Here is a 23383-nt window from a genome sequence, read left to right as displayed (position 1 = left end):
GAGGAAAAAAATATTCTGATTTCAGTTGCAAGTGACAGAAATCCAATTCAGACTGGCTTAAGCTCGAAAAGAAAGGGAGAGGTGATTTATTGGCTCAAACAACTGGAAAGTCAAGAAGTTGCTCTGGCTTCTGGCCCAGATACACAGACCCTTGAACCATATTGTCAGGACTTGTCATTGCAACTTAGGCTCTCTCCATCTTTGGTCTCTGCCTTCCCCTGAGTGAGCTTCACTCTCAGGCAAGCTCTCGGGGCTTCCTGGCTCCTCATCTCCCAGCTAGACATTTCCCTTCGAAAGAGAACTGCTCCTCTCCAGCCCAGGATTACATCCAAAATCCCAGGACTTGCTCTCATTGGCCCATCTTGTGTAACATGCCCATCCTTCCAGCCAATCACTGTGTCTAAGAGGGTTGAAATATGCTGATTGGACCAGCCTGGGTCACGTGGCCACTCCCAGAGCTGGAGGTGGACAAGGTCGTAACAGGGGAGGAGGAAAGAGATGGCAGGAAACCAGTGGGTGGACTTCAGAGGTAGGGCCAGGCAAAGATGACAGAGGTCAAAGGGCCTGGTGCTTGGTAGGTGCTCAACAATTAATTTTTCTCCTCCCTGTGCTCTGAGAATGGGGAAAAACTCATCCTAAGTTGGAGGATAGAGCAGACCTGGGTTCAAATCCCCGCTCTGCTATTTGCTAGCTGTGTGGCCTTAGGCAAAGTACTTAACTTCTCTGTGGCTCAATTTCCTCATCCATAAAATGGGACAACAATAATGGATTGGTTTAAGTGTTAAACAACTTATTGCTTAGAGCAGGGCCTGGCATATAGTAAGTACTCAATAAACGGAGGTAATGGTGCCAATTTATATAACTTAGGAGGATTAAAATCTCTTCCCTCTGACTGGACACTCCTCTGCTAGATCTTAAACAGCTGAATCCTTCTCCTTCAGGTCAGATGTCACCTCCCCAAAAAGCCCTCCCTGACCACCACAGCTAACGATGTCCTCCCTACACCCAGTCACACTCTATTCCATTAGCCCATTTTCTTGTCTTTGTGGTATCTGAAGTAAGCTTGTTCATTTATGTTTCCTCATTTAATATCTTCTCCCCCAACCCAAATGTCAGAGACTTGAAGACAAGGTCTGTCTTGGTCATTGCTGTCCTGAGAATCTATAACAGGGCTTCACACATAGTTTAGGCTCCATAAATATTTGCTGAATGAATGGATCCTTCTTTTCTTCCCTGACACAATGTTTTTGTACAGTGTTTCCCACATCAGGGAGGACTCTGATCCAGAGATGCAGGAATGGGGGAGGGGTACAGAGATGCACTCCCCACATTGGCAGGGGTGGAAGGTGGGGGAGACCTGGGTGAACTTGTCACTCTCTACCTTCAGAGAAGGGCTCCCTTTTGTCTTTGTCCCTGGCTGTGTGGAGGGTCTCAGCTCTGGGGGACCTTGGGGGTCCGGGGTGTCCACCTTGACTTGGGCCATCCCAGCCAAGGTCAGGCTAAAGCCGGAAGGACAGTATGTGCTCAGGCCTCGGATTACACATCCTTACATGTCTGGCTGCTTAGCTGGGATTAGTTCAGACACCACGCCTACCTGTCCAGTCTAGGCCCCGAGACAGGGGCCCAGGAGGGTGGGTCAGAGGCCACCTCTCTGTCCCCACCCCTCAGGCCCATCCTGTACTGGGGAAGGCCTCAAGACCCACCAGACACTGGGCCAGGGCTGCTCACAGTGTGCCTGTATTTTCCATGCATTTTCAACACCACTTGCTGAACGTCTGCTGTGTTCCAGGCCTGAGGCCAGTGCTTGATAGCCTCTCACTTGGTCCTTCAAGATGGCAGACTGGGGCTTTTTTAAAAATTTAGTTCCTCAATAAATAGTCATGGAACACCTACTGTGTGCCCGGCACAGGTCTAAGCATGGGGGACACAGAAGTGACAAAGATCGTCACTACATTCATGGAGCTTTTAGAGGGGAGGACAGACAATCAGTGAGTAAATGATTTTTAAATGCACGTTGGCTCCTAAAGCAGGGGATGGAGAAGGAGGGGAAGGGAACCCATGGATCAGCAGGTGAGATCGCCTTATCGACGTTCTGGTCTCAGGAGTGTGATTTGTGCCTCTAAACTCATTGCTGGCTGGGGGGAGCATCACTGTCTGGAAGAGAGCAGAATGTGGATCACCTCGTCCCATAAACGTTTGTTGAATGACTGAATGAATATTCAGCTATTGCTCAAAAGCCCTCCGTAGCTCCCCATTGCCTGCCGGGTCTCCTCCAGACCCCTCAGCCAGTGTTCACAGCCCATCATGATCTGGCCTCAGGTGCTCCTCTGGCCTCTCCAGCATGTTCCTCTCAGTCGTCCCCATCTCAGAAAAGGCCACCACGAGCCTCCTGGTTGCTCAGGATGGAACCTGGAATTCCTCCTTGATTCTTCTTTCCCTCACTTCACATGTCTGAGCCATCAGCAATTTGGTTAGTTTCACATCCAAAATATGCCTTGAACCTTTCTTCTGTATTCTCAACAGCCACCACCATCTCTCACCTGGACACCTGCCAGGCTCCCTCACTTGATTCCTGCTTCTATTCCTATCTCCCTACAGGCTGTTACCAAATGCAGCTGGAGGATCTTAAAATCTACATTAGGCCGTGTCACTAGCCTGCTGAGAAGCCCTCTGTGGCTTATGTGGTTCTCAGAATAGAAACATCCTATCAGGTCTTCAAGGCTTTCTTCACTTCTCTCTTGGACCTCATCTCGGACACGCCTTACCTTTCTCCCAGCTCCGGGTACACAGCTCTCCCTTCTCTTCCTCTTACAATTTCTTCTCTGCCTCAGGGCCTTTGCACTCGCTGTTACCTCTTCCTGGAACACCGTGTCCCCAGGTCTTCCCATGCCCGGCTCCTTTGCATCTCTCAGATCTCCACTCAAATGTCAGCTCCTCAGAGAGGCCCTTCCGGGCCACTTGAACTGAACTAGTCACTCCTCCCCTCCCTATTTTTTTAATCCCATCACTTTGTTTTATTGGCAGAGTGGGTAGTGGAGAATGGGGGTGGGGAGGGCTTCAGAGAGGTCTGGAAGCAGGGGAAAAAATGCATCAGGGGCTCTAAGGAAGCAACAACACGGCTTTCCTACAGACCAGGAAGAGCAGGCCACAGTATGGAAGGGGTGAAGTGCTAGAACAGGTGGGGATTCCAGCCCCACATCCCTGGTTCGGAGCATCCCATGGAGCCAGCTGCAGACCCAGCGCTCTTTAAGGGGCCCATGACTGTTTCCCTGGCACTGTTTAATTCTTTCCCTCATCGCTGGCCACACTTCTAATGATTTATGCCTAGGCTCACAAACTGAGATCCCTGCAGAGGCCAAGTAGGCCTCATAAACAACTTGCGGGGGCTGCTTATAAGACTTGAAAAGCACAGGCCTGGACTAGCTGGCACTCAGCCCTAGCCCAGCATTCACAGAGGAACAGGGGCCCAGAGGAGCCAGAGCTTCAGATTGCTTTTTTTTTTTTTTTTTTCCTTTTGAGAAACTGCAAATCTGGATTTGTAGGGGAAATAAATTTTGGCAAATAATCCACTGTGTGGGCCAAAACCATCTGCTTGTAGGTAGGTGGAGCCCTCCAGCCCTCAGTTCATATTTATCACAGACACCTTTCACTGGCACCAAGTGGCAGTTTGGGGTACGCATGTTCCCCCCATGACTTCTTCCCTGCCTCACAAACACTCGTGTGGTGGAGACTATTCTGAATCCCATGTTACAGATGAGAAAACTGAGGCTCAGAGAGATGACATGATTATCTATGCCAGGACTCAGCCTGTATGTAGAACTCACTTGTGTGGCCCAAAAGCTAGAGAGATTCTAAACTCTGAACTAAAAGCTTTTACCTGCTTTGCCTGATTTCTTCCTCCATTCCTGTCCATTTCACACAACGGGAAACCAAGGCTCAGAGAGGTTAAGTAATGTACCAGAGGCCACCCAGCTGGCAAGAGCCAGGATTACAACCCAACTCTGTTCAGTGTCAGAGTTTGCAGGTTAAACCCTTTATTCTTTGTCCAACTCCAGTGAAAAGGAGCTCTGAAAAGTTCAATGACCACAGAATCCTTGGCAATACTGAAACCATTATCTGCGCACGCTCCTACTAAGTATAAGTTTCTAAGTGCTAGGACTTCAGGCCCTTCCCTGGAAACCTTGGGTTGCAGCCAGGACCCTCAGATGGCATGTTTTGGAGGGAGTGAGATCCTCAGGAGTTTTGCTTAAACCCTGACATCCTGGCAGCTGATTCACTTTATTTGCCAACTCCTAAGCCTTGGTTCCCACTCCTGCCAGACCCCAACACAGTTTGGAAGTTTCTAGATGGAATCCGGAATCTGACCAGAAACTTGGAGCTCCACATGGCGTATCTCTTCCAGTCCTCTACTCTGCCATTCTTTGGTTTGTGGGGGACGGGAGCTGACATTTATTGAGGACCTATTAGATGCCAGGCACCTTCTATGTTATATCTCAGTGTGATTCAGTCACTTCCTGGCTGTGTGATCCTGGGTGAGTCACTTTACCTCTATGAATCTTAATTACCTTGCCTGTTAAATGAAGTTGAGAATTTTGTTAGCCAGTTCACTTTTTATTTGCAATAGTCATAAACCCAAATCAAGAAAAGGGCACTGATTTGTTCATATTATTTGACAGTCCAAGGATAATGGCTTCAGGAATGGCTGTATCCAGGTGCTCAAATAGTGTCATCAGAAACTTGCCTTTGTCTCTTAGCATTGAGTCCCTCTACATTGGCTATATTCTTGGGCAGATTCTTTCCAGAGGACCAAAGATTACTTTCTGGCCCCCATAGGTTGATATCCTGTCAACTCAGCAGTCTCTGATGAAAGAGAGTACCTCTTTCCCAATAATTCCAGAAAAAATCCCAGGATGAAAATTAGCCAGTTTGAGTCATGCCCACACTGCTAAACCAATCACTGTGTCCAGGGGGATAGATTATTCTAACCGGTAAGCTTTGATCTCATTCTTACCCTCCCTGGGACTGGGGGATAGGGTCAACTTCACTCAATACATAAGAGTGGAAGACGGTTGATTCTCCCCCCAAAATGCTAAACAGTCTCAAACATCAAAAACTACATGGGAATTCTCTGGCGGTCCAGTGGTTGGGACTCCGTGCTTCCACTGCCGGGACCAGGGTTCGATCCCTGGTAGGTGAACTAAGATCCCATAAGCTGCACGGCGTGGCCAAAAAAACAAAACAAAAAAAGCTACAAAAATACCTACCGCCTGGGTACGTGTGAGAATTAGATGAGATAATATGCTGTGCCTGGCTTTTAGTACGTGCTCACTTAACAGCTTACCTTTGTCTTCTCTCTTCTCGACCCCTGAATACCCCTCTGACCCAGCGTGCCCACTCCAGAGTTAGGCAGGCCTCAGTTCAACCCTAATTCTGCTGTGTGACTTTGGGCAAGTTATTTAGCTGCTCCAAGCCTCAGATTGGTCCTCTGAAAAGTGGAGGTAATAAAACTTACCTCTTGGGGTGGTTGTGAGAAAATGCCTTGAGTGAGTAAATGGCATGCAGTAGACGCTTAGTAGGTGGTGGTTTCCACTCTTGCCAGCCTCTGTCTCTGTGCACACCCGCCCCAGCCAAACTGGGTTGACTCTCATTCCCCACCTCCAAGCCTTTGCACGTATGGTTACCTCCACCTAGAACACCTCCTCCTCTCATCTCTGCCTGCTGGAATCCATCTCTAGCCCTCAAGGTCCAGCCCAAAGGATTCCTCCTCCAGGAAGCCTCACCTTTCTGTGCCTTGGTTTTCCTAACTACAAAACAGGGATTATGAGAGTATCTACATCTTAGGGTTGACTTAAGGAGTTAATGAGACTGCCCATGTAAAGCAGTTGGTACAGTGCCTGGCATGGTGAGTAATCAATAAATACTAGTTGTTTTTATTATGTCATTATTATTAGATGTTCAGCTGCTAATACCAGCTTGTGTTTCCCCATAGTGTCTCATGCAGGGTGAGTACTCAATAAACTTGTTACATTTGGGTGGTCTAGTTGAGGCCATGGCTTCTAAACCCACCACCCATCCATCCATCCACCCAACAACCATGCACTCATCCATCCATTCATTTGTTCATTGACTGCACCAGTATTTGTTGAGTGTCAACTCCATACCAAGCTCTGTGCTGGGCAACGGGGGATCCAGCCTTGCAAGATAGACATGGTCCCTGCCCTCATAGTGCTAACCAAGGTCAGTGGGGAAGAAAGCAATAAATGAGTGAGCAAATGAAGAAACAAGATGACTGCAGATTGTGGCAAGTCCCCAGTGAGGTAAAACAGGATGGCAAGATTGAGTGAGTAGGGAGGAGTTTCTTTTGGATCAGGTTGTCAGAGACAGCCTCTCTAAGGAGGAAATGTGAGGGATAGGAAGGAGCCAGCCATAGAGAAATCTGGAGGGATGGCATCCCAGGGAGAGAAAACAGCAAGTGCAAAGGTCCTGAGGCAGGAATGATCCTGGCATGTTGAGGAGCAGATAGATGGCCAATGTGGCTAGGGGAGAGGGATTGTGTGGGAGAAAGCAGAGGAGAAGAGATCTGAAAGGCCAACACAGATGAGATCAGGCAGGGTCTTATAAGGCCCATAAGAGATGGAACCTTATTTTGAGCACAGTAGGAAGCCACTGGAGGGCTGAAAAGGGGAGGGACAAGTCCTAGTTTCTACCTTAAAAAGGCTGCTATGGGGCTTCCCTGGTGGCGCAGTGGTTGAGAGTCCGCCTGCCGATGCAGGGGACACAGGTTCGTGCCCCGGTCTGGGAGGATCCCACATGCCGCGGAGCGGCTGGGGCGTAAGCCATGGCTGCTGAGCCTGCGCGTCCGGAGCCTGTGCTCCGCAACGGGAGAGGCCACAACAGTGAAAGGCCCCTGTACCGCAAAAAAAAAAAAAAAAAAAAAAGACTGCTATGACAGGGGCAATAAAAGAGTTGAGAAACACACCAGAAGGGCGTTTAATTCAGTCTGGGGAAAGTTGAAAAGGCTTTTTTGAGGAGGTGACATTTCTGCTGAGTCCTGAAAGAAGTCAGAAAGCAAACTGTGTGTAAGAGAGAGGGAGTGGGGAAAGGGCTCTCCAGGCCCACAGAGCAGCAAATGAGAAGGTGCCAAAGGCTCTGTTGACTCCCTTTTATAACAGGAAAATGAGAGGCTACTGGGGTCCGGAGAAGGAAGGTGTCAAAGAAAAAAAAAATCAATGACACTTGTTAAGATGGTAAGGCAGACTTTATTCAGGACCATTGAGACATGTGGGGGGACCACTGCAATGGGATTTTACAGTAAGAGAGAGATTGGGCTCAGCTCTGAATACAGCATGAGCAAGTGGGTGTTTTTTGGTTTTGTTTTTTTTAACATCTTTATTGGAGTATAATTGCTTTACAGTGGTGTGTTCGTTTCTGCTGTATAACAAAGTGAGTCAGTGATACGTATACATATATCCCTATATCCCCTCCCTCTTTTGTCTCCCTCCCACCCTCCCTATCCCACCCCTCTAGGTGGTCACAAAGCACTGAGCTGATCTCCCTGTGCCATGCGGCTGCTTCCCACTAGCTATCTATTTTACATCTGGTAGTGTATAATGTCCGTGCCACTCTCTCAATTCGTCCCAGCTTACCCTTCCCACTGTCCTCAAGTCCATTCTCTACATTTGCGTCTTTATTCCTGTCCTACGCCTATGTTCTTCAGCACTATTTTTTGTTTTAGATTCCATATATATGTGTTAGCATACGGTATTTGTTTTTCTCTTTCTGACTTACCTCACTCTGTATGACAGTCTCTAGGTACATCCACCTCACTACAAATAACTCAATTTCATTTTTTATGGCTGAGTAATATTCCATTTTATATATGTGCCACATCTTCTTTATCCATTCATCTGTTGATGGACACTTAGGTTGCTTCCATGTCCTGGCTATTGTAAATAGAGCTACCATAAACATTGTGGTACATGACTTTTTTTGAATTACGGTTTTCTCAGGGTATATGCCCAGTAGTGGAATTGCTGGGTCGTATGGTAGTTCTATTTTTAGTTTTTTAAGGAACCTCCATACTGTTCTCCATAGTGGCTGTATCAGTTTACATTCCCACCAACCGTGCAGGAGGGTTCCCTTTTCTCCACACCCTCTTCAGCATTTATTGTTTGTAGATTTTTTGATGATGGCCATTCTGACCAGCATGAGGTGATACTTCACTGTAGTTTTGATTTGCATTTCTCTAATGATTAGTGATGTTGAGCATCCTTTCATGTGTTTGTTGGCAATCTGTATATCTTCTTTGGAGAAATGTCTCTTTAGGTCTTCTGCCCATTTTTGGATTGGGTTGTTTGTTTTTTTGATGTTGAGCTGCATGAGCTGCTTGTATATTTTGGAGATTAATCCTTTGTCAGTTGCTTTGTTTGCAAATATTTTCTCCCATTCTGAGGATTGTCTTTTCTTCTTATTTATGGTTTCCTTTGTTGTGCAAAAGCTTGTAAGTTTCATTCAAGTGGGTGTTTATAGCCAAGGAGCAGATAGGAGTCAGTGGATGGAAAATTACTAAGAGGAAACATCAGGGGAAAAGGGGATTCTGGCTAAATTGACCTGACAGGATTCTTGGCTGAATATCTGAGGGACTCCTCCAGAATGTCTTTTCCAAAGCGGGTCCTTAGTTGGGCATGAAGAAGGGAGTCAGAGGAAGACTGCTGCTAATAATACCACTAATAATCATGACATGTTCTACATTTAGTGTGTGTGGCCTGGAGACCCTTTAACACCTGCCCCCATTACCTCTCTCACCTCACCTCCTCTTCCTCTCCCTTTCAGTAGCCCTACTTCACACTGGCCCAATACGTTCCCACCTCAGGGCCTTTGCACTTGCTGTTCCCTCTGCCTGGAATGCTTTTCCCACTGATGGTCACATGGCAACTCCTCCTTATCATTCAAGTCTTAGTTTCAATGTCACCTCCACAGAGAAGCTCTCCCTGACCACTTCAGCTAAAGTAAACCCATCTCATGGTCATTCTCTTTCCCACTGACCTGCTTCATTTTTTCCTAGCAACTTTCACCACCTGAAATTATCCTGTTGACTTGCTACTGTTCACTGTGTATCCCTTCCCTCTACAAGATGGTCAGCTCTACACAAGCTGGGATTTTTGCCTGGTTTGTTCACTGCTGTATCCCTAGAACCTATAATGGTACCTCACATCATTGAGTGAATGAATGAGGTCAATCTTAATAAAAACCTGACCATGTAGGTACTATTATTCCCTTTTTTTTTTTTTCTTTTGCGGTATGCGGGCCTCTCACTGTTGTGGCCTCTCCCGTTGTGGAGCACAGGCTCCGGACGCGCAGGCTCAGCGGCCGTGGCTCACGGGCCCAGCTGCTCTGCGGCATGTGGGATCTTCCCGGACCGGGGCACGAACCCGCGTCCCCTGCATCGGCAGGCAGACTCTCAACCACTGCACCACCAGGGAAGCCCTATTATTCCCTTTTTACTGACAAGGAAACTGAGGTGAAGTTCCTTGTGTAAATTTACACAGCTGTGTAAGGGATACCCACCCTTTGGCCTCCCTCCAATGAAAAATAATAATAACTAATTGTAACGGCTCCCACCTTAGTATAGTCTTACATCGAGCTGAAGTCTTCCTCCCAGTTTTTAAAAAAATGAGCAGCTAACATTCACTGGACCTCTACTGTGTGCCAGCCATTTTCTCAATGAATCCTCAGTGAAATAGGAACTGGTTATCCTCATTGCAGAGATGAGGAAATTGAAGCTCAGAGAGGTTAAGTAACATGTCCAAGGTCTCATGGCTTGAAAATTAAGAAGCTGGGATTAAAATGCAAGTCTAGTTCTTAACCAGTACATTCTAGTACCTCCACCCCACTGGACCTAGCCCATTCATTCATTTTTTTTATTCACTTATCCTGTCTTCTTCCTATATGTGATGAGTAAATGAAGCCAGGGTTCACCGTAAAAGAGAGTGGATGAAAATCCATATTACAGAGTCTCCTTGATAATGATGACATGACGAGATCATCATTGTTTTTAACCTCACATTGTTACTGTTGAAGGACTCATACCAGGAGGAGAAGTATCAGTTTAGCTATTGTCTTGATGTTCTCCTGGGCTTGAATTATTAATACTATCTCCGAGCAGTTGTTTCTTTGCGAGGATCTTTGTAAGCCTTTCATCTTTGTGTGCAAGGACTAGTTCAGCTAAAACCAGAGGATAGAACCTGCACTCCAACTCAACCGGATGAATTAGAATACCCTAGATTATGCTGCAGTACGTACGAACACACAGTCTCATGATTTTATACGTCAAAGTTTATTTCTGACTCATGTGATTCCCACTGAGGATCCAGTAACAACCCCGCACAGCTCTCTTCCAAGTGGTGACTCAAGAATCCAGTAGCTCCATCCTCCGAGCATGAGGCCTCCATTCCTGCAGCTACAGACCCTCAGTAGATACTGCATGAAAAAGGTCAGAGATGTGAAGACACTTGGCCTAAGGATGCCCAGCCAGAATTAGAAAGTAGGTCTCTAGACTATCCACACATCCATTTTACCTCAATATGAATCTCTAGTGAGACTAAAATGCTGTATGAAAAAGAACTCTTGTTAAGTCACCCAAATGACTCTTTCTGAATGTATATTGGGCATTAACCAGCAAAACTGGCTATTGTCAAAATGACCACTCACAGGGCCATCATTCTGACGTTAGCCAGAGTGGTACCCAATCCCAGCATCCAGAGTAACACATTTAGTTACTCTCAGCCACCCAACCACCTCAGCCAAGCTCTCAGAGACTACGCTTCTCCCCATCCTGTCAGACTCAGGGGCAAGAGGACAGGTTTGTGGCTGAGCACAGCCTGTGAACACTGCCCTTGCCTAACATCTCCTATGCTCCTTGGTTGTTTTTGTTTTTTCCTTGCGGTACGCGGGCCTCTCACTGTCGCGGCCCCTCCCGCTGCGGAGCACAGGCTCCGGACGCGCAGGCTCAGCGGCCACGGCTCACGGGCCCAGCCGCTCCACGGCATGCGGGACCCTCCCGGATCGGGGCACGAGCCCGCGTCCCCCGCATCGCAGGCGGACCCTCAACCACTGCACCTCCAGGGAAGCCCATGCTCCTTGCTTTTTATTCAAAACGCTGCTCTCTGCAGCGGGCATGGACTGATGCCGTTCATCACCGTTAAGACTGACAGTCCCTTCCTCAGCTCCGCATGCCCTCAGCAAATACCGGGACTTGGCGATCACTCAGGCAGGAAGGACACTGCCCCACGTTTCTCCCCATCACCTCCTCCCTCTATAGGGATCAGAGTCAAGTTCCCACCCCCATCAGAGACATTGTCCTCGGATGGGCAGGAGGTTGTAACAGCACCAGCTTCTAGAATTCCTGCTTTGGCAAAGCTCATGAGAACTTAGTTGACCTGTTAGGAAAAGGGTACCCAACCCAGAGCTTTTTGGGAAGGGTCAGGTCACCTAGGGAAGATGGTTCAAGTGAGGGCATACATTAAAAACCATAACCCAGACCCCAGGATGCTGGGATAAGAAAGGTCCTCAGTGTTTAAAAAAAAGGTGGGGTGGGTGCTTCAGAGTCTAGTAGACATGGATTTAAACCCTGCCTCTACCACTTCCTTAATTGTCGCTTTGGATATAGTTTTTCTCAGCCTCAGTTTTCCCAATTATAAACTGGAGGGAGGGGACACAGCACACCCTGCAGATTGTCTGCAGGATGAAATAACATTCTTTATTTAGACACAACCCCTGCCCTCCAGTTGCTTACATTCTACAGAGGTGGGCATTATTGTAAAATTGCGACTTGGACAGCATTATGAGGAGAAGCACATAGTACTACTAGAGCCTGCAGTTAGGAATTTGACCTGGTCAGGGATGGCTTCCCTGAGGAGGTGATGCCTGAGCTGAGCTATGAAGGATGAGTAGGAGTTAACCAAGCAGAGTGGAGGGAAAAGCATTCCAGGCAGAAGGATCATGGAGACTATGAGGGACCTAACGTGCCTGAAATGAGAAAGGAAAGGGGAGCATGGAACAAGACGAGGGTGGAGAGTTAGGCAGGGTATAGACTAAGTGACTGGAACTGTGAGACCCCAAAATACAGTGGCTTAAACAAGATGGCTGTTATGAGGTAGACCAGGAGCTGGCGAACTTCTTCAGTAAAGGGCCAGTCCAGGGCTGGGGTTAGCTTCCATCTCAGATCCGAGATAGCTGCTCCAGCTCTGCACATCACATCTGCCTCCCCTCCAGAAAGAAAGAGGAAAAGGAGAGAGGGCAAGCATCGTTTTTGCTCACATTCCATTGGCCAAGCTTAGTCACATGGCCACATCTAACTACAAGGGAAGCTGGGAAATGTAGTCTTCATTCTGGGTAACCCTTTGTCCCGCTAAAACTCTATTACAATGAAAGAAGGGAATAATAGATATTGGGGACATCTAGTGGCTTTGGGGACACCAGAAAGAGGTCAGTTTGCAGTGGTCCAGTGGGAGGTGAAGGTGACTTGGGACAGGGTCATGGCTTAGCAGGTGGAGCTAATGGAACAGATCCAAAGATGTTTGTGAGCCAGAAGGGAAAGCACTTGGTGACAGTTTGGATATGGAGGCAAAGGATGGGGTTGGATGTGGCAAGTGTGACCCTTAGGCTCCTGCCGTGTGCAATTAGATGCAGCTCTTGTATGGAAAGTTCTTTGTATATGGTAGCAGGTCAGGTAAGTGTTGCTGTCTTCAATATCATATCAGTGGGTCCAGGGGGCAAACCCGACACCTACAGAGACCTGACAGATAATGAAAGGAGTGAAGGGGCCTGTGGACACTGGGGAGCCCGTGCCCTGTCTAAAGGGACAGCTACTCCTTAGCGCCAGCAAGTTGTTGCCATGGAGAATGCAGGTTGAACGTGTAGACACAGCATGTGATGTTCCAAGGGAAATCTGAAAATCTAGATTTTCATGTGAAATCTCCTAATTTGGAAACTTGGACAAATAAGTAAAAATAAATTTCTCAGCCCCAAGGCCTCTGGTTTATAACACCTGGGACGCCCCCAGCAATGTCACTGCACCCTGTTTCCACCTGTGTGTCTCGGTTGCCTTCTCATGGTGAAAGCCTCTGTTGCCTGGCTCACCCCAAGGCCTTCGTCCTCTATTGTCCCTGGATTCCTGTCCCTTTGTGCCCATGAGCGCCCCCTGCAGGCTCCCGACTCCAATTTCTCACCAACACCCCCCCACCAGAGGCCCCTACCTGTAGAAGAGGGAGCCAAAACCATCAGCCTGCTTCCAATCCCCTTAATCGGATCTGCGCCAGTGACCCTTCTGATTAAAACTCCCCATCTGTAATCCCCCCTTAAAGCTGGGGAAGCGGAAGCACCATAAAAGGAGCGAAAGGTTTGATGCTCCAGAAACTCTGCCACCTCCTACGTCCTTGAAAACGTCTTGGGGAGACGCACAGACCTGAACTGGAGTCCCAGATCCACTCCTTGCAAGTTGTGTGGCCCTGGAAAAGTCACTTCATTCTCTGAGCTTCCATTTCATTCATTTGCTTGATCATTCATTTATTAACTATTTAGGGATCTCCTGCTCTGTGCCGGGCACCGTTTCAGGAGCTGGGGTTACAGCAACGCAAGACAAACCCAGCCTGGGCCCTCATGCAGCTGACATTCTATTGCAGGACACAGAGGAGGAAATTCCAGCTTGGAAAGATCAGTGCCATGAAAGGACAAACTCAAGGGCTGTGAGAGTCCAGAGGGTGGGTGTTCTCAACCCACAGCCGGGAGTCAGAGAGGGCTCACTGGAGCAAGTGGGTTCTGAGCTGAGGCCAGAACCTCAGGCCTGTTCTGAGCTGAGGCCAGAACAGGCTGTAGGAATCAGCCAGGAGAAGTAGGGGAGGAAGGATACTCCAGGCAGAAGGAACAGCATGGACAAGGATCTGGAGGTGTGAGCAACCATGGCAGCATGGCTTGGGAATTGTAAGTGGTTTTGCCAGGATTCATTATGGAATACACAGTGGGAAATGGAGGAAATGGTCCGGAGAGAGAAGAAAGGTGGACTTAATACAAAAGCCAAATCTCCTTTTTATGCCTCCTGCCTCTCTGACCTCATCTCCTCCCACTCTCCGCCTTGCTCACGCAGCCCCACCCACACTGAGCTTCTTTCTGTTGCTTGATATGCCAAGCTCATTCCCACCCCAGGGCCTTTGCACTTGCTGTGCTCATTCCCACCCCAGGGCCTTTGCACATGCTGTGCTCATTCCCACCCCAGGGCCTTTGCACACGCTGTGCTTGTACCTGGAATGCTCAGATCTTTGAATGACATACTCCTCACCTTCAAGTCTCAGAACCAGCACATCTCCTGTGAAAGGCCTGTCCTGATCACCCAACCTCATGTGGACACCCCCAGTGCTTCTCTACTGATACTCCTGGTTTGTTTTTCTCGGTAACATGTAGCACATAATACTACCTGACATCATCTTGCTCCTTTATCGGTTTATGGGTTTTTTTGTCTGCTTTTCCCTACCAGTTCCTTAAGGGCAGGGAAATTGTCTTTCTTATCCATGCTGCATCCCCAGCAAAGAGCATAGCATTAGTAAGTGCTCGGTAAATATATGCCAACTAAATGCAAAAGGATCGGAACTTCATGGGGAGCCATTTCAGAGTTTACAGCAGGGCTGTGGCTTGCTCAGATTTCTGCTTCTCTCCTGTGACCCATCAATGTGGTTGTGAGGATTAAAAGCAATGGGATACTCTTTATGGAAAGCAACTTTTTATATAACTTATATTGAGGCTAATTTTATATAGCACATAATTCACCATTTCCAGTGAGCAATTCAATGATTTTTCAGTATATTTGCCAAGTTGTACAACCATCACCCTAAATCAATTTTATAACATTTTCATCATCCCCATGAGATCCTTCATGCCCATTAACTGTTAATTCCTGTCCCCACCCTGGCAACAACTAACCTGCCTTCTGTCTCTATAGGTGTGTCTTATCTGGTCATTTCATATAAATGGAATCATACACTATGTGGCTTTTTGTGTCTGGCTTCTTCCACTCAGCATAATGTTTTCAAGATTCTTCCATATCGTATCATGTATTAGTATTTCCTTCCTTTTTATGGCTGAATAATATTCCATTGTATAGATAGACCACAGTTTTTATATCCATCAGTTGATGGACATTCAGGTTGATTTCACTTTTTGCCTCTTACAAATAATGCCGCTGGGAAGATGGATGTGTATGAAAACAGTTTGTAGGACCTGAACACTAGGTGCAGCTCTCTGCTGGCCAGAGCTTCTAGTGTTGTTGCACAGACTTGACCCCAATGGGCTGTGTGACCATAGACTAGTCCCTTCCCTTCTCTGCTTGAGTCTCCCCATCCTTCCAGAAAGGAGCCTGGACCCTTTTCTGCACAGACATTCTGTGCCTTGTCCATATTCCTGGAAGAGCAGGGAAGTGGTCAGAGCAAATGATAAACAGCCTGTTTATTGCTGGAGCCAAAGGTAGGCATCCTGTGATTAACCACCAGAGCCAACAATTTTTTTTAGAATGAGAAAGGTCCGGCTCCAGAACCCTTGATTCCCCCCTGGGTACCCCTACCTGCTAATCTCTTCTCCCAGAGGACCAAAACCCCCTCCCACGCTTGGTGCAGACAAGTAGGCTGCAGGCTTCAGAACCTCATTGCAGGGAGGGAATTTGGGGACAGCCTCTGAGTCCTGGTCCTGTTTCCTGCCTCTGCTCCCTGGGTTCCTGGAGTCCTGCCCAAACCCGATTGGGCTCAGATCCAGGAAAGCAAGGCTGAAAATGCAGGGACCTGGCCAGGGGTTTGAGCTGGGGCCGGGAGGACTCATTGCTGGCCTGGCTGGTCCCCCATCCCTGCAGCCCATCCCAGAGGCCAAATCAATACTGTTCATTTGGGTTCAAGACTGTTTAGAGGATGTCTGCTGGCTTAGCCAGGCACTGGGGTCCACAGACCTAGTCCTGGACCTCCAGAAGCAACCAGTCCAGAGGCTGGAGGTAAGGGTGACAATAAATTATCCAAATAATAATTTAATAACATAAAATATATATTAAGTGGCTGTTATGTGGTAGGTGCTCAATTACTTTCATCTCCATTTTCGAGATAAAGAAATGGAGTCTCAGAGAGAGGAAGTGATTTGTCCAAGGCCACTCAGCCAGGTGGGAATAATAACACTACTGCTCAGAGCCAAGTCCAACCGGCTTATAAATAAATATAATGTTGTGAAATAATAAAAGCAATAAAAGTTGATCTAAGGGCCTTATGAATTCATTGAATTCCCTTTGCCACCTTTCAGTGACCCACCCCCGTCTTACAGATGAGGAGACTGAGGCACAGAGGGTTTAACTCATGTTCAGGAGATCCCCAGTCAGGAAGTGTAACCCTGACCCTAAGGGCTTCAGCGGGTCTGGAAGAGAAAGCAGTCGTGTGGGCAGGGCTAGGAAGGGTGGGTCACACTGCATTAGCACAAGTGCTATTTGATGAGTGCATGTGCCAGGGCAGGAGGCCTGGCACTCTCTGACCCTCCCAACGCAACCCTGAGCAGCGGACACCCCCCTCCAGGATGCAGTGAGGCCTCTGCCTGCATTTTCTTCTTTCCTAAGCATCCTCAGGCTGAGAGGACGGGAGGGGAGAGCACTTTCTGGGGTACAAAGAGGGGGTGCCCGCCTTAGAATAACAGCGCTAAGGACTGTACAATAGGTGGGTGCATAATTCATGCATCTGTCAGCAGACATCAATTATGTGGGCCTTCCCTGGAGTTGTCTGGGGGTTAGAAACTGGAGCAGGCTTCCCCTGCCAGCCTCTGGGGAAAATGAGATCTCCCAGCTCTTAAAGGAACAGACTCCCCAGGAATCTGCTCCATTCTCCTGCAGCTGCCCTCAGGGCCAGGAGTCAGAAACTGTAGCAGCTCCACTGCAGGGGCTCAGCCCGAGGTCCCAGCTGGCTGCTCTGTAAGGTCAGACCCACTCTGTGCCTAGCTCTGTGCTAACAGCTCTTTTCCCTCATTCTACAGCTCCTGAGGGGCTGACTACTGGTATATCCCAGAGTTTCTCAACATTGGTACTATTAACATTTGGGGCCTGATCATTCTCCTTGGTGGGGACTGTCCTGTGCATTGTATTTAACAGCATCCCTGGCTCCACCCACCAGCTGCCAGTATCACCCCTCCTCCAAATAGTGACAACCAAAAATTTCTGCAGGATTTGCCAAATGTCCCCAAGGGAAGGGGGAGGGGTCAAAATCATCCCCAGTTAAGAACTACTGGAGGATCCCCATTTTACAAATAAGGAAACTGAGGCAAGGAAAGTTGCAATACCCAAGGCCATGGGACCCATAAATGGCCGTGAACTTGAGCCACAGCCAAGAAACACCATGAAAACCTGTTGCCCTAGGCGCTGTGGGTGCAGAGGTGAATCTCAGAATCCATCCCTGTCCCCCCAAAGCTTACAGATTCTGGGCAGTGATGGACACATTCACACACACACACACACACACACACACACCTGTGATAGGCTGTAGTGTGCTAAGAGCCCCAAGGCTGGCAAAATGACGAGGGAGCCCAGAGAATGGAGTGGCTGGCCCCTCCAGGGATGACCTCTGCAGGGAGGGGCCATGTGGGCTGGGTTTTAAAAGATGGATTGGAATTCACTGGACAGAGAGGAAGAGGCACAGACCTGCAGAACTGACCAACGATAGTGTGTGATTAGGGAAGCGTGAAGCTTGGGAACCTGTGGCAGGAGAGGCCAAAGAGAGGGGTCAGAGTCAAACTCAGAAAGACTCGGCAACCATGTGTCCTGATTGGGGATTTATTGCAGGGGACAGAACCCTCTTATGCTCACCCAAGCAGCAGTGGCATTTACTTTCAGGATATGGCAGGCAGTTTCAGAACAAGGGCGAGAAGCAAAGACTAGCTGGCCCCTCGGAGGCTGGGTGTTCTGGGCTGACAGGGTGTGGGCTGAGCTATTTCCCCTGTGATGACGGCTAACATTTATTAGACATTTACTAGGTGCTGCTGGAACCTGTCCTGAGTGCTTTGCACGTGTTAACACATTTAATCTTCACAGCAGCTCTCTGAGATAGATATTGTCATTATCATCCCATTTTGCAGATGAAGAAACTGAGGCTTAGAGAAGTTAAATGCCTGACTAAAGGTAAGGAAGTGGAAGCACTGAGACTTGAATCCAAAACAGCCTGACACCAGAGCCCAAGCATTTAACTGTGGCCCTCTACACCCTTTTCAGGTCTCCTATGTCCTCTCTGCCTCTTCCCTTTAATCTCTGGCTTCTCTAAAAGGTTCAGCTTTCTCTGATTTTTTTATGGTTTTTCTGATCCCCTACAACATGAGTGAAAAGTTGCTTGAGGCTTGGGCTTATCATGAAGCTGGTTCAGGCCTGGACTGTACTTGACCATTTAATTCAGAGGCTCACCACCCCCATAACCCACTCACCCCTGGATCCCTGAACTCAAATCTTCCATGGTGGACTGGTTCAGCCCAGCATGGGTTTTCTGTCCATCTCTGGGCCACTCAGCGGCAGCCAGGATCAAATGATACAAGCATGGAGACCCCACCCCCACCCGCTGCCCTTTAGCAGGGGCAGCAGAAAGGGAGGCACAAGCCTATGAGAAGAGGACAGCTTTTGGGGGGTGGGGAGGAGGGCTGATAGATAAGTTTAGGAGTCTAGATTTTTTCCTGAAGAGTCCTGGAAATTTATTGAGAAGGAGAGTGATGTGACTTGGATTTGTATTTTTGAAAAAAAGACCCTAGAACAATTTATTACATCTGCTTGCATTTCTGCATAAGCTGTAGATTAGCCTAGGCTCCATTAAATTCAACAAACATCCAGTGAGCCCAAACATCTGGACCAAACCCTCTTCTTGATCCAGGGGACTCAAAGGTAGTTAAGCTGTGATCCTTAGCCTCAAAAATTCATAGTCACACTCAGGAGTTAATAACATGAGACCAGGATGTCTAGACCTCCCTGAAAATCATCCAAAACCTTGAGTGTTTAGCAAAAAGGCCTGTAGCTTTCATCTCATTTCTAACACATCCTTAAGAGCTCACGTATTGGGGTCAGACAGACCCAGGTTAAAATACTGGCTCTGCAACTTACTAGCTTTGGAAGCCTAGGTTTCCTCACCTTTTCATTGGAAGTACAACTTAATGGGGTTGTTGTAAGAATGAAATAAGGAATTGCATGGAAAGTGACAAGCATCGTGCCTCGAATACAATGAACACTCGATAAAGGGTAACTATTGATATTATCATTAGTATAATGTCGGGAAAGCGGTACCCCACCCCATAATAGTTATGAACCACTGGTCTAGATCACGAGACGGCCAACTATGGCTTGCAGCCCACTTCCTGTTTTTGTAAATAAAGTTTTATTGAAACAGCTATGCTCATTCGTTTATGTATTATCCAAGGTTGTTTTCATGCTATAACTGCAGAGTTAAATGGTTGCAACAAAGAATTCATGGGCTTCAAAGTCTAAAAGATTTACTATCTGGCCCTTTATAGAAAAAATTGACAGACCCCTGGGCTTGATGATTAGCTTTAAATCATTTCAATTCTCTGGGCCTCAGTTTCCACATCTGTATGATAAATGGATTTGAATAAATAATCTTTTTAGCTCAAACATCCAGTCATTAGGTAATTAGTGAGCTATGAAAATGCTCTTGAATGTTGAGGAATGTCCTGCAGACCCAGAGTATGAGGATGACCATCCCATTGGTGGTTGATAACTAAATTCCACTCTCTTCTCCTCACAGATCCTTGCCATAATTTCCATCATGTTCATCGTCCTCTCCACCATTGCCCTGTCTCTCAACACACTGCCTGAGCTGCAGAGCCTTGATGAGTTTGGCCAGACCACAGACAACCCCCAGCTGGCCCACGTGGAGGCCGTGTGCATTGCATGGTTCACCATGGAGTACCTGCTGCGGTTCCTCTCCTCCCCCAAAAAGTGGAAGTTCTTCAAGGGCCCGCTCAACGCCATTGACTTGTTGGCCATCCTGCCATATTATGTCACCATCTTCCTCACTGAATCCAACAAGAGCGTGCTGCAGTTCCAAAACGTCCGCCGCGTGGTCCAGATCTTCCGCATCATGCGTATTCTCCGCATTCTTAAGCTCGCACGTCACTCCACTGGCCTCCAGTCCTTGGGCTTCACTCTGCGGAGGAGCTACAATGAGCTGGGCTTGCTCATCCTCTTCCTTGCCATGGGCATCATGATCTTCTCCAGCCTTGTCTTCTTTGCCGAGAAGGATGAGGATGACACCAAGTTCAAAAGCATCCCAGCCTCTTTCTGGTGGGCCACCATCACCATGACGACCGTTGGGTATGGAGACATCTACCCCAAGACTCTCCTGGGGAAAATTGTGGGGGGTCTTTGCTGCATTGCAGGGGTCCTGGTGATTGCTCTTCCCATCCCCATCATTGTCAATAACTTCTCTGAGTTCTACAAGGAGCAGAAGAGGCAGGAGAAAGCAATCAAGCGGAGAGAGGCTCTGGAGAGAGCCAAGAGAAATGGCAGCATCGTATCCATGAACATGAAGGATGCATTCCCCCGGAGCATCGAGGTGATGGACATTGTGGTTGAGAAAAGTGGAGAGAACATGGGTCAGAAAGACAAAGTGCAAGATAATCACTTGTCTCCCAACAAATGGAAATGGACAAAGAGGACACTGTCTGAAACCAGCTCAAGTAAGTCCTTTGAAACCAAGGAGCAGGGATCCCCTGAGAAGGCCAGATCATCTTCTAGTCCTCAGCACCTGAACGTCCAGCAGTTGGAAGACATGTACAATAAGATGGCCAAGACACAGTCTCAACCCATCCTCAATACTAAGGAGCCAGCAACACAGAGCAAACCAAAGGAAGAACTTGAAATGGAGAGTATCCCCAGCCCCGTAGCCCCTCTGCCCACTCGTACAGAAGGGGTCATTGACATGCGAAGCATGTCAAGCATTGATAGCTTCATTAGCTGTGCCACAGACTTCCCTGAAGCCACCAGATTCTCCCACAGCCCTTTGGCATCACTCCCCAGCAAAACCGGAGGTGGCATGGCCCCAGAGGTTGGCTGGCAGGGAGTTCTGGGTGCCACTGGTGGTAGGTTTGTGGAGGCCAACCCCCCCCCTGATGCCAGCCATCCCTCTGCTTTCTTCATTGAGAGCCCCAAGAGTTCCATGAAGACCACCAACCCTTTGAAGCTTCGAGCACTTAAGGTCAACTTCATGGAGGGGGATCCGAGACCATTAGTCCCTGTTCTGGGGATGTACCATGACCCTCTTAGGAACCGGGGGGGTGCTGCGGCAGCTGTTGCTGGGCTGGAGTGTGCCACACTCTTGGACAGGCCTGTGCTGAGTCCAGAGTCCTCCATCTACACCACAGCAAGTGCTAGGACACCCCCCCGGTCGCCAGAGAAACACACAGCAATAGCGTTCAACTTTGAAGCAGGTGTCCACCAGTACATTGATGCGGACACAGATGATGAGGGGCAAGTGCTCTACAGTGTGGACTCCAGCCCCCCCAGGAGCCTCCGTGGGAACACTAGTCCCAAGTTCAGTGTCGGGACAAGATCAGAGAAGAACCACTTTGAAAGCTCCCCCTTACCCACCTCCCCTAAGTTCTTAAGGCAGAACTGTATTTACTCTACAGAAGCATTGACTGGAAAAACTCCCAGTGGTCAGGAAAAGTGCAAGCTTGAGAACCACATCTCCCCCGACGTCCGCGTGTTGCCGGGGGGAGGAGCCCATGGAAGCACACGGGATCAGAGCATCTGAACCACCTCCACACGGAGGAGAGACTTGTGGCAGGGTCCAAAGAGGAGTGCTGTTCAGCTTACCTGCCGTGGAGCTTTTCTGCATGACCTCTGAAACAGTAAGGCTTTGTAAAGCCCCCAGAAAGAAGAGAGACCAGAGAAATCTCCCTTAAAACCTTGAGAGCTGTTAACGGGTCCATCAGAGAGAAGTTGGCCAAGCCACAGGGTATGGCGCCTCCTTGTAACAGCTCCACGGCCCTCTTTGGAAGATGACAAGAGCAGAACTCACAGCCACCACTACCACGTTCTAGACATAACCAAGGCCACCTACTCCCCATTCTTCTCTCGTGGCTTTCCATCACAGCCTCTGAGGGCAAGATCGCCATCCCTCCTGGCTTCAGCTGGAGAAGGATGCCGGAACAAGTGGCTGGTGTTAAAAGAGTGGGTTGACCAATTTGGTTTTGGGTGTTGCCTGGCCACCTCTAGGAACTTCTGTCCATCACCTGCTGGATGGATCCCACTGTTAGAAGGCTACAGGGAATGCTTGTGTCATGGGGAAAACTGCACCATAAGCCACGATCCCAGCGCAAAACCCTTCCTCAAATGTCTTCATTGACTTCAGTATTCCGTAGTACCTGATATTTTATTTTGAGATATCATCAGGGTGAGTTGCACCACTTGTACTCAATTCTAATTGCCCCCTGGCAATCTGGGAAGAGTTCAGAAGGCGGGCACTCAGCCAACAGTATGAACTCTGAGCATTGCTTTAGGGTTATAGAAGGAAAATGCTTTCTGTACATCGCTAGTGTAGACTCAAAAGATATGCAAGTGTCAAATATGCAGAAGAATAGCTTATTCAAAGAGACTGTATGTTACCGAAGAGCAGAATAAAATCTGATTTTTTTTTTACCTGAAAAAAACGAAAGGAAAAAAAAAAAAAAACCCAATTGAAATGCCCAGTTCAGACTTTTGAATACTTCCTGCTGGGGCAGGGAAAGCATTTACTATAATAGAAATTCTTTTTTGTTTCCTGTGATATTCAAGTTTGAAAAAAAAAAAAGTTAAAATAAAAAGCACTTTATGTTTTTCAAAAATAGGTTCTACCAGGGACAGTGTCAACATCTTGCACTTTAAAACAAGCATGATTTCCCGTGGGCCACTTGTTGGGACTACAGTTGGGTTTTTGCTCCAGGCATGTGTCTGGCCACGGTGAGTGATACTGTGCTGGTATTGCTGTTTGCTGTGTCAAAGTCTGTGGGCTCCTTCCCTGCCCCCCTGAAGCTTCCCCTTAACCCTCTTGCGTCAGGAAGGGTTCTTGGCTCCTGCATGGGGCCTCTTATAAAGTCATGTGTACAGGAAACAGGAACATCTCAGAAGAATGAAGTAGACGGTTGGGCATTGGGTGTTTTACTCCGTTCTCTTTCTTGTCAACCAGGTGTTGGTGTGTTTTCAGTGTCACTGTCTGTACTAACAGCTCAGCTCTCCTTTCTGCAGCCATCAATGCAGCCAGTACCGACAAAAGCAATAAGTATTTGTGTGCATTGTGAGCGGTTCTGGTCTATCTCTTGGTGTTGGTCTTCCTGTCTTAGTTTGATG

General features: G+C 48.0%; 1 protein-coding gene across 1 annotated transcript in view; it reads left to right on the top strand.

Annotated features, from left to right (window-relative positions):
* KCNB1 (potassium voltage-gated channel subfamily B member 1) overlaps positions 1 to 21809 on the top strand; it is a 101783-nt gene extending 79974 nt beyond the window's left edge. Inside the window, exon 2 of the mRNA XM_022597458.2 lies at positions 19800 to 21809. Within this exon, the coding sequence (XP_022453166.2) occupies positions 19800 to 21809 (2010 nt within the window). The remainder of the gene's footprint in view (positions 1 to 19799) is intronic.
* The last annotated feature ends 1574 nt before the right edge of the window (positions 21810 to 23383 follow it).

This window comes from Delphinapterus leucas, chromosome 15 (genome assembly GCF_059928025.1).
Source record: "Delphinapterus leucas isolate spDelLeu-1000000601 "Yukka" chromosome 15, BTC_Dleu_Yukka2, whole genome shotgun sequence".
Taxonomy (NCBI): Eukaryota; Metazoa; Chordata; class Mammalia; order Artiodactyla; family Monodontidae; genus Delphinapterus; species Delphinapterus leucas.
This window is presented reverse-complemented; position numbering and strand designations above follow the sequence as displayed.